Source organism: Falco rusticolus, chromosome 7 (assembly GCF_015220075.1).
Source record: "Falco rusticolus isolate bFalRus1 chromosome 7, bFalRus1.pri, whole genome shotgun sequence".
In the NCBI taxonomy this organism is placed as follows: Eukaryota; Metazoa; Chordata; class Aves; order Falconiformes; family Falconidae; genus Falco; species Falco rusticolus.
In genome coordinates this window covers 50482830-50499539 of record NC_051193.1, presented here as the reverse complement: position 1 = coordinate 50499539, position 16710 = coordinate 50482830, and the positions used below count along the sequence as shown (strand labels likewise).

Below are 16710 nucleotides of genomic sequence, written 5' to 3'. Positions count from 1 at the left end.
CCTCTTGGTTCCTGGTGTGATGATGTAACACTGTTAAGATGATTTCTTCTGTAAGTGCAGAGGCACCAATGAGACTATACAAGACTATGTATGTCTATCTTTGTAGCTCTTGCCAAAATATTACTTGTTAACATAGTGGATGTATACCTGCTTATAATTGCATTCAAAAAGGATGAAAATAGCAGCACCTTACTCATAACCAGATGTTACAAGAACAGAAATGCCTTGGGTATTAGAAAAAAAACAACAACAAAACCAAAACCAACAACAACAAAAAACACACATAAAAAAAAAAAACCCACAAAAACACAAACACCCCTAGTTTTTCCAAAGCATAATCTCTTAGGAACAGGGAATTGTCAGCTAAAACAAAAACCCAACTGTGGTCATGAAGCAACCTACAAAAGAAGGGTTAGCCCAGAACCTCATACAACTCCCAGCTTGTAAACCACATTCAGCTATCCCAGATTACCCCAGTAGTTTTTGGCAGCTGAAACTTTCTCAGGGTATTTTTAACATTGGTGAAACACCTGTTTCCTGCACCAGAAGTGGCTGCATTTCACTATAGAAAGTTTTCTGATAGTACTGCAAGACAATACTAAATCTACTTTGGATATTTTACTAATAGGAACAGTGCAAGGATACTTCCCTCAGTGTATCCTAGGAAAGGGAAAGCTTCAGCTAAGCACTCTTCAGAAGTGACAACTGCTTTCTTAGCCCCAGGAGAGGAGGGAAGTATCCTATGCGCTCTTCCCACTCCACCTCCTGCAAACTGGCCAGTGGGGGAGGCAACAGCAGGCTGCACCTTCCCATAATTCCAGATCTGGAGGTTTTGAGTTTTTTTCAGTATGATTTACAGGAACTGGCATGTGTATATGCACACATGTGCATGTTGCGCTTCTGGTGCCCATGCAACCTAGCCCTCTCCCTGCCTGGGTTCTCTGGTCTGCACTGAAAAAACAAATAATTGAAACCCAGTTTGGTTCTGTCAAAAAATCTGTTCCCTGAGCTAACGGTGGGTCAGATACTGAGCCATACTCTAGCAAAATTCCCCCTGGGGTTCAGAAGGACTTCTGTCTGAGTAACACCTCCAGTCTTTGAACTGGTGACTGTCCTTTGCCTTTCAAGATTTCAGACGGATTTACTCTAACAAAGGAAAGACTGACCAAAGTCTACAAAAATAACAGTGTTCTTTTCCCTTGAGCTTCAGAACAGGCATTAGCTAAAGCTCTTTAAGGACATATACCAAACTTCTTTCTGCATCTGAGGAAACTCCAGCTCCAGAACTGATACCAAAGTAACTTGCCCAAAGCAGAACCAGGAGTCATAGGTATATTTCTAACCATCAGAACGGCATTTATTCTAATAACTGGAATGCAATATTTTATCTTGGCTTTATATCCTTACCAATATAACTCCTTATTTTCAGCAATCATCTGAGAAACTCCTACCTCCACCTCTCCACCCTGAAGATAATTCCAGTCCTGCTTAGAGCAGAGCATTGTGTCTTCTGCTACAGACTGGGATCAATAGCATTAGAAGAGCTACAATGACGTGGCCTCAGAAACTACCATGTCAGGCACTTCTTTGGGTACAGAGAGAATAATTAGGATGAGCTCTCTGCAGTTACCAAAGGAAATCCCCTGCAGGCACAGAGGTTTAGGCAGCTTCTCTTCTGTGTGGCCTGTAGCAGGTTTGAGCTCCTATTAATTAAACCCCATGAGGGCTCAGTGGCCAGCCCTCCATACATGCACATGCATACACAGACACAACACTACCAACCTGGTCCCCTGTGCCTCTTCTCCATCCAGATGTAGCAGTTGTTCTGAGCTACCCCAGTTTGTGAATCCAGGAAGGGAAGGCGGACACTTCGCTCAGCACACAGTCGAGAGTTGTAGCTGCGACAGTGCTCAATTGCTTCTTTATAGAACTGATCCCCGAGTCTGCCAAAAGAGACAGGGCAGAGAGTAAGAAAAATTGCACTGCCCCCTCAGACAAGACTAAGAAAAAAGGACATAATTTGGTTTAAAATTGGACAAGCAGAAAAACTTTCCCTGAACACATGCAAAGCTTGCTGACACAAGACACTGCTGAAGTAGATCATGCAGAAAGTGCCACCAAAAGATCAGAGCCTCAGAAAGTGAACACAGATCTTTTCAGTAGTGGCATAGCTACTGAATGAGCAAATGATGCAACCACAGTGGCCCACGACCCTGGGTCAGGCAACATGTACACCACGGTGAACTCATTCTATTGTTTCTCTGCCCTCGTAGTTCGTTCAGCCAATTTAGCAAATCAGTCATTTCAATCCTATGTTTGTATTCCTATGTTGCAACTCTGCAGCACCTTTTGAGGAACTAGAAAGTCAGCCAAGTTCAGAACTTCATTCCAGCATTTCTGGTGTCAAAGAGCCCATAATAGCAAAGGACATAGTCCTCATATTGTGTGCTTCCGAGGCATGAAAACACGCCTCTTAACAACTAGGGCCATGTCTGCAATGGTCAGGCTAGACATTTTATCGTAACCCTTCTAGAGTATTCCATAGTCAAGCTGGAGGCACCACCAGCAGCAGGTTAGAACAGCCACTGGTAAGATCCAGCATGGCAAATGCTGCTTTCCTCTGGAGCCCAATGGGAGGAACAGTTCTAAAGATAATGTAATTTCTTTCATAAATAACTATTTGTTCAAAATTTCTGTAGAATCTTCATCTTCCTTTGAGAAAGGTTTTAAAACTCTGCTGGCTGGAAATTATCAAAATCCTCCCTCCAAATTTTTCTAAACAGGGAAAAGCATCAAAGTAAAGCTACCCTGAGGACACAAAGCAGCTGTCATGCTGGAGCATTGCGAAGTAGGTGGGCCACACTGCTGAACCTCGTTCTTGATCTATTGTCAAGGTGAAATTCAGTCGTGACATGAATAGCTAGGAAAGCTACCCATTAGGGGTAAGTTCATTAGAAAATAGAGTGATATATAGCATAACTTGCTCTGACTCTGCTATTCATTAGTGTGCAAAAAGGGTATAGCATGCACAGCAACAGAGCCGAAGGGATGCATGCACAGAGATAAAAGAGGCTCCCTTTCCTGTTCCATTAGTTGTTTTCCCCACTACCCTCTTCCATAGGCACAACTGGCAATTTAAAAGTATACTACTTTTGCACACCTCTGAATGTCAAATTGGTGAAAATTGCTCTGGTTTACCATCTATATCTTTTTTCTGACTCACATCTTTTAAGTCACTCGTCTATTGTACCTTATGACTTCCACAGGAGCCATACTCTTTCCCCCTGAGCTCTACCAGCCCAATATCCTCTCGCTGACAGAGGCCAGCAGCAGAAGCTCAGGGAAGAATACAAGAGCAGGGCAAATACAAAGGGAAGCACCTTTAGTCCCCCTTCTCATTTCTGATGATCAGAACCAAATTTCCCTCAGTCTCAGGTTACCCAATGGTGGGGATATTATGTTTAATATACTTCGATGAAGCTTTCTTCCATGAATTTAACCAACCAACTCTTCAACTTACTGATTTTTTTCATCTCTAAAACATTGTGGGGCGATGAGTTCCACAGGTGAAATATGATTCATGTGAAAAAAGCATTTCCTTATGCTTTTTTAAAGCCATATCTCAAATATTTACAATTACAGGTTCATAAATCTCTCATGAAGCTTCCACCACGTACTTTCTCTAATGAGCAGGCTGAGCCCCTGGATGTGGAACAAGCACTGTGGCTGGTTGCTGAAGCCCACCAGCTTCCTGCTGCCCTCTGCCACTCTGAATTCAGCTGCCGCATTTCAGAGCATCCCCAAGGAAGAGAAGGGTGTAGTCCTTCACAAGCAGGAACACACAGGAGGCAGTACATCCTTTGGCTACAGACCTTCTAAGGATTGTTCAGTGGTTTAATGCAGCAGTGAACATCTATGTGAATGTGGTGCCTCACAGCCCTGTCCTCCCAGCTCCACCGACTACCAGCTCCTGGGCAGCAGCCAGTGTGGGGTATCTTTGCAGGGCAGCTGAAGGAGAGCGCTCTCTGGACTGTACCAGTGAGCAGAGGGCAGAGCTATGGGCAGAGTATGCACAGTGGGATCCCTCCAGACACTGAATCCCCCTCAATGACCTCAAACCCCTTTTTCCACAGAAAGGCAGAGGGGGAGGGAAGGGGAGCAGAGAAGAAAGGAAAAGATAAGCTGCACTGCTATACAAAGAATGTGACTAGGAAGAAATGAAAGCTTATTAAAAGCTGTAATTAAAGTTGTACACTTGTGTAATCAAAGTCAGTAACAAGGAGACTCCAGTTGATCAAAGAATAACAGCTCTTTCCACAAACACTTCAGCTTCCACAGAGCTATGTCAGATTCCCCCTGTATTAAGCCAGGATGCTCACTAACTCCAAGGAGTTTTTGGGAAGAGCACAGCTGTGTGACAACAAACTGCCACCACCACATTGGTATTCTTTATGCCAAAAATTAATCCAGTCATGAGAATATGCACAGCACAAAGCATCCGTATTAAAAAACCAATAAGATCTGGCTGGAGATGACCTCAGCTTCCACCTTCTTCTAAGACTGAAAAAAACCTATAAATCTTAGAATGTTAAACATTTGGCTTTAAACTACATCGTCAGGTAGGGTGCAAGATTAAATTTCAGATAGTTCTAACGGGGAGGGAAGGAGTTTTGAGATCCTAATGGCAGAAAGGTACCAAGTTAATGGGTCACACTCACTCTTGACACAGTCTTGTAGTCTAGTTGTTTCATCACATTTATTTTAAAGATTTTAAATATGCACCTTTTGCCTTAAAGAAAAATAATAATTTAGGAGAAGCATTTAGTCACCTCCATACGTTAAGAATGCTTGCCTTGGCTGCACTACAGTAAGCACAATCAAAAAACACAGTTCCTAAGTATTCACTGGAAAGGTATTCAGATACTGGGGCCTTGAGGACTTGCCCTGACTTTAATTATAAATGGAATTTTTAAAAAGTGCCAAATAATCAAATATGGGAAAGTAAAGAAACAATATTTCCTTATGACAGTCATATCTCAGTGGAAAACAGCTTCTCTGCAATTACTTTCGTGTGGTTGGTAGTTTTGTTTTACGATTAGTCTTCACTGGAGTGACTGACTCATTCCAAATTTCAGTTAGGTTTGTTTTTTAAGGAACTTTAAAATTAAAGATATTTTTTTCTTTGTTTTCAGTGCTACATATCTAAATGGAGCATATTTTGTCTTATGCAGGAAAACCAGAAAGAATTATTAGAATCAGGGCAAAAAATTGAAACTACGGTCCTATGGTGCTCATCACTGTAGAGTCATGGAGGTGGGACAAATCCCAGCCACCTCCCAGGAGGTTTACAAGTGGAGCTGGACAACAGAGAAGGGTGGGAATAAGACAGGAGAGCACATGAGCTCAAATGAAACTCAAACAGATTGGCTGAGTTTGAGCAAGTGAGATACAGGAAGCAAAAAAAAAACCCAAATGGACAACATTAATAGCAAAAAGTGTATCATATCTCAGAAATATTAATTATCTGATGTTACATGCTTCATACTTTTCCCAAGCTCTGTTGCTATGGAAGACTTACACTTCATCTGAAAAAATATCTGTTAAAACTATGGGGAATTTCTGCATTATTTTTATGAAAAGTATGTATGAGTCAGTGTTGCACTGTGAGTGACTGCAAGGGTCGATTCTTCCCCTTGGACACAGGAGTGAAAGGTCACACAGACTTGTCTAGATTGATATTAATGACACAAAATCATCAGCATATGTGTAGATTTCAAAGATGCTGGGGAAAAAAATTCAAGGAGCAGACATGAACAACTGCTGGCCAAGGAAGGCAAATCATACTGAAAGGAACACAACTAGAAATACAGAATAAAATTGTCAGCACACTGTGAAAAGCACATGGCCCCTCAGTGCAAGGCCCAGGTGAAATCCCAGATGCTTGGGACAGGCAGGCCGGTAATACTGCTGGCATACACACAGGCTTTTCATCTACATTCCAGCCCGAGGACACTAAAATAACCTGGTTCTGGCTGACTATAATAAAAGTTTCCTGGCTTGGAAAGGAACAACCTGTGATAGTATAATCTTATGCAAGGCTGTATAGGAGGAGTATACATCTAGTAGGAGTTAGGGACTCTTTTTTGGTGAAAAAGGGTGGGACTGAAATTAAACAGCAGTCTTGAAGCAGCAAAAGCACAGCATGAATGTGAACGGGGAGGTGAGCACTGTGAAAGCACCGCCAGCCCCATGAGGCCTGGGACAGCGAGGTGAGGCCAGTGCAATTCTATGCAGCCTTGCAGGTAGTCACTGGCATGAGAGCATGCACCAGGATGGAGGATCAGAGCCTGTAACTTTCATGAGGTCTCTGTTCTTTAAGCATTAAGAAGCTGAGGTTTTCTATCATGGAATCAGAACAGCTAATAACAAAGTCAGCGAAGAACAACTCTTCCCTTCTCTCAACCTTTGCCTGCCTGCTCTAACTAGACCATAAGATTTCTGAGCAGACTCCGACTTTCTACGTTTCTGTGCAGTACCTAGTGCCATGACTCCTCCGTCTAGGCATGCCTTAAATGAAAAAAAAACAACAAGAGCCGGCCTGGCTTACAAGGGTAAGTTAGCAACAAGGACCAAGCAAGCGCCTGGCTTCACACCAGCTGCTGCAGGACGTTCATTTCTCTGCTGACAAGGGATACTGATGGGCCCTGAAAGCAGCGGAGCAGCTCTCCACCATTACTTTCCAGTCCATCCTGCAAAGTCCCAACTATTTGAGTGTGCTACACTTTTTACAAAAGCTACAAAATGGGCAGAACCTAGCACACCCCTCCTGCAGTGCCTATCACATTACAGGTTAGGATCCACAGAAGGAGAGCACTCACTGAAAACATATAACCAGCCAAGCTCAACCATGACTACAGGTCCACATGACCCCTGGAAAACTTGCATAACGAAGAACCAGTCCTCCTTAAGTGTAGCTCTTAAATTTCCACCAGATCCTTTGAGTATGAATCCAGATTGTCTCCAGTTCCTGAGGCCAGGCCCCTTTCTAGTCATTTTCCTCTAAAACCATGCTCAGTACATGACTAGGCAAGTAAAAAGCTGATAGCACAGAAAGAAATGACTGATCATGCAACAGAAAGCAAAGGATTTTTCCTTCTGCAGTTTGCAATGGTCCCCAGCCATGATGAAAAATGCGGGATTTGCTCTCCTCAAGATCATGGAGTTTTCATTTAATATACTTTTATCCTCTAGTCTTGTATTTTAGATCATTTCATATGGTGAGGAACACTGAGCACAACTGAAAAAGACATTTTAAATCAGAAATTGTTCTTCAGCAGCACTGCCATCCAGTTTCAAACTGGACAAGATCTGAGAAGTGGTGGGAAACAAGTGATGCAATGCAGCTTCAGAAAATACTTTGCATTCTTCTTTTGGAAACGTTCATGAGTAAGTCTGGAAACGAAGCACCGATGGTGTCTCAGGCCCTCTCACAAAGATGGACAGAGACTAAGAAATCATGCAGATGCTACCTGAGCTATCAGCTGCCTGTGACAATGCAGACCAAGAGGTACAGCTTTACCAACTGCGTGTCTTGGCAAGTGCTGAGAGAACTGCACTGAGCTGGCTACACTCATTCCTTTCCAGCAGACCCCAGAAGGCCCCTGACAGGCAGCTGATCCTCCTCTCACCATGAGCCTTGACATGAAGAATGCCACATGGTTCAATTCTTCCACCACTTCTGTTTAATAGCTATGAAAAACCTCCAGGGAATATGATGAGGTACATGGGCAGCAATGCCAGCCATTACATTGATGACATGCAGCTTTATGTATCTATTCCTCCCTCACACAGACAGCACTCTCCCAAGTCTCTCAGTGTTGAAAGCAAGGGTAGCATGGCTGTCAGAGGCTTAAGTCAGAAGAGATAGTAAGTGAGGCTGGCTGGAAGTGGGAAATGTTACAAACTATGAGCTAATAATTTTTATGATTCAAAGACAGACACTAATGTGGACAATCTAACAGACATTAACATCAAAAGGGCCTTCATCTCTCTCTCTCCCCCTCTCCCCACCCAATCAGCATAATTCTCTTCTCAAGCAGTGGTCTGGCCGTGCTCATGTGTGTTTTCCACATCAGGGCTGGCCTACTATGACTGTCTACCTTAGACTAGATAAGCAACAAAGACAGAGCTAGTTGAAAAACTGTGGTACCTACCCTACTGCAAAGCAAGCCAAAGAGATCAGTAGTCCACATACTGCCCTCCTGTCTTTTCTTTATGCACTTTGGAACACCACTGGTTTTCACAAAGGGCACAGCAGGCTAAGTTCACTTGAACAGCTGTTTCTCCTTTCTAGACCCAGAACACCAGATGCTACTGGAAACCTGTGCTTAACCAAGCCCAGTATCACCAGACTCCTGTAGCGTCTTTGGACAGCAGACCCCCAGCTCCAGAGCATCCTCCTGGAAGAAATATTCTGCTCTGCTCATCCTCACATTACATTGCAAGATGCCAACACAACACATATCAAAAGATCCAACCAAAAGAAAATACAACATATTCAAGAGTATCAGACCACTGTTAAGCATTAAACAACAAAAGACTGGCTGGGCCCCTCCTTTGGCTGTATTATCTAGAATTCTAGTCTATCAGCAGCTCCTACATGCTACAATCATGCACCCTTTGCAACTGCAGAGAAGTAGGATACAAAGACTCAACAGAAATAGAGAATGGCTTTCCTGATGTTAGGTGAAGCATAACAGATCGCTCAAAATCCTATCACAAACCCTGAGAGCAAGCCAGAAAGTGCAGGAATGTGCAGATTCAGTTTTCTCACAATGGTCAGTTGCGTCTGTCCCTGCACAACATCTTCTAATGATGTAAGGGGTGTGAATGTGAGCAAAGGCAAAACAGGATTTCCAGATGTGCTGCAGAATGACTCAGACTTTCTGGGCTTTCAGTTTTTTTAACATAAACTTGGCGGCTTTGTAAGGACCCACAAACATATGTCTATCCTAGACTCTCCAAGAGCTAGTCATTGAGATATCTATTTAATTTCTATACGTACTGAATAATCTCACCTGACAGACAAAAATTGGCCTGTATAACTTTCCCCAGCATGGAAATCAGAGGAAAAAACAGCTAGCAGAACTGTTTCAGTAGTAGACAGAGTACACAAATCAGCTCACAAAGCAGTATACAGCTGCAAGCAGAGACAGTGTTGCTGGAGCAGCAATGATCGAAGGGTAAATGAAAGGAAAGGATTGCAAGGAGAGTTAATGCCTTTCATTGGAAGAACTCATACAGTCAGGTCAAAACAGACAAGCTTTCAAGCACTTTCTCAAGAATATTGTGCCAGGTGCATACATAGACTGTATGTGGTGCAAGAGGTAGGAGCCATCAGAGAGCTGATGACAAGTTCCTGAGTCAGCACTGGCACAGCCCAGACATTACAGCAGTGCAGCCAAGGAGATGTCCTGAGCTACGAGTCTAGGTTGAATCCTACCTCAGTGAAAGGGCAATGTGAGATTTTCCAGCACCCTCCTCTCAGCACCCAGCATTAGTCCATCCCTTACGTGTAGAAGGACAAAGGAATCCCCTTTTGCCAGGTATTCATCAGCAGACTTCCCCTGGTGGGTTGGAAATCCCTACAGCTATTTGTGGCCAGAATCGACAGGCTTCTCACTGCATGAATCATGGTGTGATGCTGAATCATAACAGAGAACCCGGCCTCATAGAGTGAGCTAAATTCACTACTCTGGAAACAGTCTTAGACTGTAATTTAATCCCGCGTGAAACTACAGGTATCATCTCATGCAAAAAATCTGTCTCTGAAGAAAAATGACAAAAGGTAGGCATAGCTTACAATTTGGGGAAAATGGATCTGATTAGCCCCATCCTCACGAGTACTGCGGAAGTACGAGAGCTCTGCCAGCACTTCCATGTAAAGAAAAGAGACAGAGCACAAGTTAATACTGCCAAGAAGAGTGTGGTACATCAGGGTATTTCACTGACAGCAGCCCGCAGGCCAAATGTGGCTTTCAGGGTCAAGAGCTGCTGCCACCTTTGCACAGGAAGAAGGACCATAGCTGAAGGCATTCCTCTTCCTGCAGCTGTGCATAACCTTGTGCAAGACCTGCAGCAACGTTCCCAGCTCTCAAGCCAAAAAAGTGGGATCACTATGCCATCTTATTCAGATGCAGAGTTGTTGGTTAGATACAACAGTATCTATGTATGGTACAAGACGATGTGCACTTAGATGAGGTATTTCAGAAGATTAATTTCTCAGTCCCATTGAAGTATACTGGACTGTGAACACTCATACCATGGTGTTTCACCTACTTCTCCTCTTTTCTTCCATTTCCATGGAGAGGTAGCAACAGCAGTTTCCATGCCATATGCCAGGCTATCTAAGGTGTTTCCAGAGACAAACATTGCATACAATCCCTATCAGACTCAGCACAGTGACCAATTAGGTTAATCTCAGAGGCAGACTCCTTGGGGATCTCTCAGACCATCTATTCTTTCTCAGGCCAGGGTTTCTGTTTTAAAGAGATGCAGCACCGTCCAATTAAATGAAAAACAGGTGTGAAAGGTAATAACCTAGCCCTCTTTTGTATCTGAAGACAGCAGTCAGAATTCAGCTTGGTCCTAACCTCCCCCAAAAGGTCAAAAATTCTCTCCAATTACTAAAGGAATGAACTAATAAAAACTTCAGCAACAATATTAGATTGGACATGACAACATCCAAGAGATTTATATATATATATTTCTAAAGAAGCAACTCAAGGTGCTGGGGCTTGGGGTTACCACAAGTCTGTTTGGCTTAGTGCAATCATAGCCTTAGGGGACAGATGTAGTCAAAGACAAAGTCTATCCATTCAACTCTCTCAGCCCTGATCTCCCACAGCGGACTTATCTTTTGCATTCCTACCTCCAGGAGAAAGGTAGAATAGTAAAAAATGTAATTTATCACCCAAGCTGGCACTGGGAAGCCAGCAAACCAGAGTTCTACAATGACTCTGCCATGACTGACTTTGTAGCTTTGTTTCCCTGCAGAACATGGGTAACACCCTACACTTACCTCACTAATAAATTGTGTGCCTTACTTTAGGCACTGTCTACACTAAAAGATGCTTAGATTATAAACAGACATCCTCTCCTAGCTCTAGCTCTGCTGGCTAAAAATATCACCCGTTCCCTCCTACTCTGCTGCTTTTCACTGCTTGTCTCCTACAGTTTACTGCTCCCACACCTCCCGCCAGTAGCAATATCTGTGTGAGTGCTCCCTGATCTACTTTGGGCAAGGCCATTAGATCTGTTTGAGCAAACCCTACTGACATTGTCTGAAGGAGCTGAGGGCAAGCTCACAAAACCCTTTCTGTCACTAGAGGTAGCCTCCAGCAGTACAACCAGCTTGGGGTAGCACACTCATTTGTTTGCAATGGGAAAAAGCCTGTCCACACCAGCAGTGGTGACAGCTAGGTCACTCAGGCAGCACAGCCCTCTCAGGAGACACAGCATGTACAAATGGAAGGAGTTTTTCCCCTGCCACCACAGTTACATCATCGGCCCAAATGACATCAGCTAAGCTGACAAGAGCATTCCTTTTCATGTCTGTGTATCTCATCTTTCATGAAACCATGTATCTCCATAAGATCTCAAGAGGCAGTGAGATCCCAGGAAAGAGCATGAGGATTTTACATGCTTTTAGCTATGTCAGGATCGCAACTGTCCAAGCTCTACAGCTCGATCTTGGTCTGAATGACCTCTGTTAGATCTCTTAAAAGTTCCCAGGTTGGGATTTCCCCTGCACCTACCTTATGCAGTTACTTAGTAGACAAATACACAGTGCCATTCAATCCAGATGGCAGAATTTAGAAGAGATTGAAATAAACATGCAAGTAGTAGAAATGTTCCTAAATGGCAGGCAAGCTTCCCCACCACGCAGAACGCTGTTTACATTAATATTTTAGGTACTTCCTGTCCTTCAACTAGAAGGAGTTGGTGAGTTCACGTTTTTCTGCTGACTTGCCTCTGTTGTAAGAACATTGTATCTCCTGCTGCAAAGGAAATCCCGCTACAGGGAACAACCCATTTTGCTCATGTGAAAATGATCACACCGGTAGCAAAGCAGAGAGTTACATAGATCTAGAATAAACCCACATAATTATTAGAGTTTACTTTGCCTGTGAAGTCAGCCTTGGAAAAAAAGACCAGCTATAGCCAATATTTTAAAGATAAAGTTACTAAACTTGAAGGAGTAGCACTTTCAGTTCCTCAATCATGATATGTATGACAAACACGATACACACGTAAGAAAACACAAAAATCTACTCTACCCAGTCAATAATTATCAACCGCACAAAACACAACAGGAAATCATATTTTATGTTCTCTACAAAGTCATTTTAAGCCTAGATAATTAAGGTTATGTTTCCTTGAGTTAGTATTTCTCTTGAATACACAGGAACAATCGTTCTGTTACTTGTATAAATCCACTGACCTCAGCAGACATACAGCAGGGATATACTTGACTCATGCTACATAGGGGAATTCCCAAGAGGACTGTGAATTAGATTTCCTTTTCTCACCTCCTTACCCCAGTTCTACCCACAAATGGAAGCAAGGCAGATTACAGGCATTCCTCTGCCAAAGTATCACTACTACTCCTCAAAAAGGAACAAAAAAATGTTAGAAGAGGTGAAACAGATGCACTGTGTCCTCCAACACATCATCTCACAGTTCCTTCAGCATAAAGAATGCTCTGTATTGAGAGCACACTTGAACTAACTCAAAGGCACAGGATCTTCTGCACCTGGAGCACATCCCAAGGGAGCAGAGAAAACGGTCATTGTAAATACACACATTGCTTTAACTCTAAGAAGTGCTTTCAAACACCTGTGCTCTTGTTTCTGTAGATACTTATGCAGCATATAAGAGGAACTCGTTACTAAAGTAAAGAAAAAGCATTTGCCACAACTGCCTTTCAGAAACTCAAATATCTCATGGTTGATCCCCTATACACCAACTTTTATTGCACGTGTTTTTCTTCTGGCTTCCCTCCTGTTCTCAGCACCACCTTAACTCAAGTGTCAGATTGAGCTGGTTATTACTGTAGAACAGTTAAAGCAAATAGAAAAGCCTTATAATTCACTTAGCTATTAGCAGAGCTTGTAGAAGTGTGTTGCTGCGATTATCACTGCACAATAAAGACCCTCTCTTCTGCTCAAACAACCTACTCTTTTGGCAAGTTTCACTATTCTTAAAGACTCCAGTTGGTTAAGGTATATCCCAATCATGCTAGGACAAATCTCAAGATACATCTTTGGCCCCGTATGTTCACTGAGGTCTTCAAAGACTCATGATGAAACTCTGCCTGTGACCAAGCATGAGATCCCAGTTCAGCAAAGCACCTCATTGAGTGTGCAGGTCCCCTTCATTCAAATTTAGGCAGATACCTGAACATCTTGCTAAACAGAGGTGGCAGCTGAACAAACACCACATGCTTCAGTGCACTTTTAGAACGAGGTCTTAGAAGCAGGTACATGTGGGCAAGCCTGTTCAGGTCAGTTTATCATGTTTTCCCAGCTGGAACTAGCCAGAGCTAACACATTACTTCCATTTTCTTTCTGGGATATAACACACTGCAGCAGTTAAAACTGTAGGTCACAAAAGTGTAATCTAGGGATCATGAGAGTCATTAATCAATCAACCAGTGGAAACAGGAGCTGGGTAGATATCGTTATCTCTACATTACAGATGAGACACAGGGAGTTTGCATAACAAAGCCATAGAGAAAGAAAAGGCACTTTTCTTATTTACTGGTTTTGCTCCATCTTTTCTCTGAAATTTGTTTTCTCACTCTTCAATACTTCCTTCTTCAACTGCAATCCAGCTATTTTCTTCATTCAGAGGCAAAGCTGACTCTATGTCATCCCTGAAAGATAGTTGAAGCTCTTCTATACAAAAATCAGTTAAAGAAATAGAAGAGCAACCTTTCTTTTTTCCAGACATGCTATAAAAGCTACCTCAACACTGCAGTGAAAATGACAATGACAAGCAAAGACAATGACTAAACAAGAGTATGGACATGGAACTAACAAGTCTCCACTTATCTGCACCCCAATTAGTACAGAATGGAGATAAGCATCACAGTGGAGTGGTTAACAACCAGGACCAGGAAAACACTGACAAATAACTGAAGGAAAAGAACTGAGGGAGCCAACTGTCAGAGCAAGGAGACGTTACCGAAAAAAAGAGAAAGAGAAGTTAGCCCATTGCCTTGGAGTAATGGCTAGCCTTTAACACGTGGCCTCTGCTCCTGTCAGTATTTCTTCTTGGACAGGTTATCTCAGGAATTTATGCTTTCCAATAATTACCTTTCAGAGGGCTCTCACTTATCTTGCAAGAGGAATCCACCAGTAACCTGACCTGCATTGCTCATGCAATCGCCATCCACCCCCTCTAACCTTTCATCCCATCTCTCAAAGCAAAAGCAGGTGGTTCTTCCCAGACTTCCAGCGCCTCATCAGCAAAGGCTGGTGAAGTTGATAAAAATAAGAGCTTTAATGCTTAATGCTACACAAACATTGATGAGCTTGTGGGCAAAAGCAGTAAAATATTGCCAGCAGGTTAAAATACCTCCTGTAATGTTATATTATCCAGAACTGAGGGATGAACGCTGGTCTTGCATCACTGTAAGAAGCATTTTTGCCTGAGAGTAAGTTTTATTGTTTCATTGCAGCAGACCTCAGAGCCAGTCAGTATTAGTTTTACTAAATTTTGGGACTCACAGGGCCCTCTGTTTAAGCTCTCTTCCTGTTACCTGCCCAATCCACCTTTCTTCCACTATGTGAATTGCTTTTCTTCTTGAAACATCAGGGCCAAAGGGAAGCTTTTGCTTTTGTCATTCACTCCAGAGCCATTTCAGATTAACTTGTCCATCTCTACTAAAATATATATTACACTCAGTGTAATTATACTCCAATTTGTGCTCTGATCAAGGCCCTCCTAGGTCGGCTTTTTGTGTAAGGGACTCCATTACATCCTGTACAAGCTGAGGGGCACCAATTTATTCCCAGTATCATGGCTGGGACAGGGAGAAGGATTCTTATTTTCTCTTCTGGATATAGTGAGACATCTCTTCAGCCAGTCAGTAGTCATAAGGAAATACTTCATCATGAAGTTCTGAGAAAGTATCAGGCCTGACACAAGGAGTAAAAAGTCATATAGCATCCTACATTGGACCCTGTCATCAGTCCAGAAATGGATGGTTAGGGCACACAGACCATCAAAATCTCTGTTGCAGCATAGATTTGCCTCAAACAGGCTTGCAGCCACTTCAGACAGGTATCCAGAGGAATCTCTCTTTCTTTTTCCTACACAACTGACTTTGGCCTGGGAGAATGTCCATGACTCACCCCGGCTGCATTATTTTAAAGGAGTCACATATTGCATTCAGACCCGTGAGAACTTTGGACCAACACATATGCTCTCCCTCTCGTTCCCATAACCCAATCTGAACAGGACTGTACCACAAGAAAGAGTTTGATGTGGGGAGAGCATAAGAGGGGAGGGCAAGAGAAAGCTGCTCTTCCCTCATTAAACTTCAATAGGTGCCTAGGCCCAGCAATGCTGCACTACAGTTTGGATTTATGTTCCCCAATTAACACAATTCACAGCATAAAGTTTCCTCTTTCTGTTTTGAAGGGGGAGGAAGAGGAGAAAAACCACATTCCAAACATTTGGCACAGTAAACTTCCCCAGCTATCCTCTGGGAACAAAAAGGGAGGGAAAAAAAAAAGGCTTGTCACCACACATTTTAAAATAACCCGTCTTTGCTGGCTCCACTCTGTCTCAGGGGTAGATCCAAGTCTTAGCCCCCACCCATTAGGGCTGCAGGCCCAAAGCACTTGAAATTCATCAGGAGAAGCAAAACAGCTCCAAGGCAATGGAAGGGGGAAGGGAAGAGTCTCTCCATGGGCAGGAGTTGAGAAGGGAAGAAAAAGGAAGTATCTGCGAAAAGGTCACAACATAAGAAGGGTATGGAAGTCTTCTGCTTCTGAGGACCATCACACAGAGATGAATCATCTTGGTGTAGCTGCTACTGAGCACAAGGAGTGCAGTTAAATGTCTCCTCTGTCCTCAGTGGGGGCTCTCCATTGTGATTTAGCTTAGGAACCACCACTATTTCACGGCAACACTGTTGGCTCTATCAAACACACAACAGAATGACTATCTCCTTTCTCTCCCAACATAGACTCTCCCCTCTTTTCCCCAAAGAGAACTGCAAGCCATATGCACTGAACACTAAAAAAATACCGTCTTTGGTGAGAATTATGAGATAAAAGCCTTTTAGATATTCTTTCTTTGGAGTTTTTTTGTAACATACACTAAACAATTACACACTGAATCTTGTACCATGTCACTCAGTGAAACATAAGACATTTTTGCAGAAGTCAGAAAATAATCTAATGTATTTCATAGCTCAATAATGCTCAACTTGGGTTCCTCAAAACATCACATGTGAGTTCTGGAGAAATCTGTTGGGTTAATCAGAGCCTTTCTTTGCTCAACAAACAAGAAGGCTTAGCCAATATTTCAAAGTACTGGAGATTGTTCTTTACTTTTTGATGTAGTCACAGAGAAAGGCAGAAAGATGGAGAGATGGGAAGCAACTCTTTTCACTAGCAGTCAGGAAGAAAACACAAT

The 16710-nt window shown here is 42.9% G+C and overlaps 1 protein-coding gene across 5 annotated transcripts in view; it reads right to left on the bottom strand.

Annotated features, from left to right (window-relative positions):
• Nucleotides 1-16710, bottom strand: part of DPF3 (double PHD fingers 3) — a 176939-nt gene that overhangs the window by 105287 nt on the left and 54942 nt on the right. For all 5 annotated transcript variants that reach the window (XM_037394205.1, XM_037394206.1, XM_037394207.1 and 2 more), the window contains exon 2: nucleotides 1783-1943. In XM_037394205.1, coding sequence (XP_037250102.1) covers nucleotides 1783-1943 — 161 coding nt within the window. The remainder of the gene's footprint in view (nucleotides 1-1782; nucleotides 1944-16710) is intronic.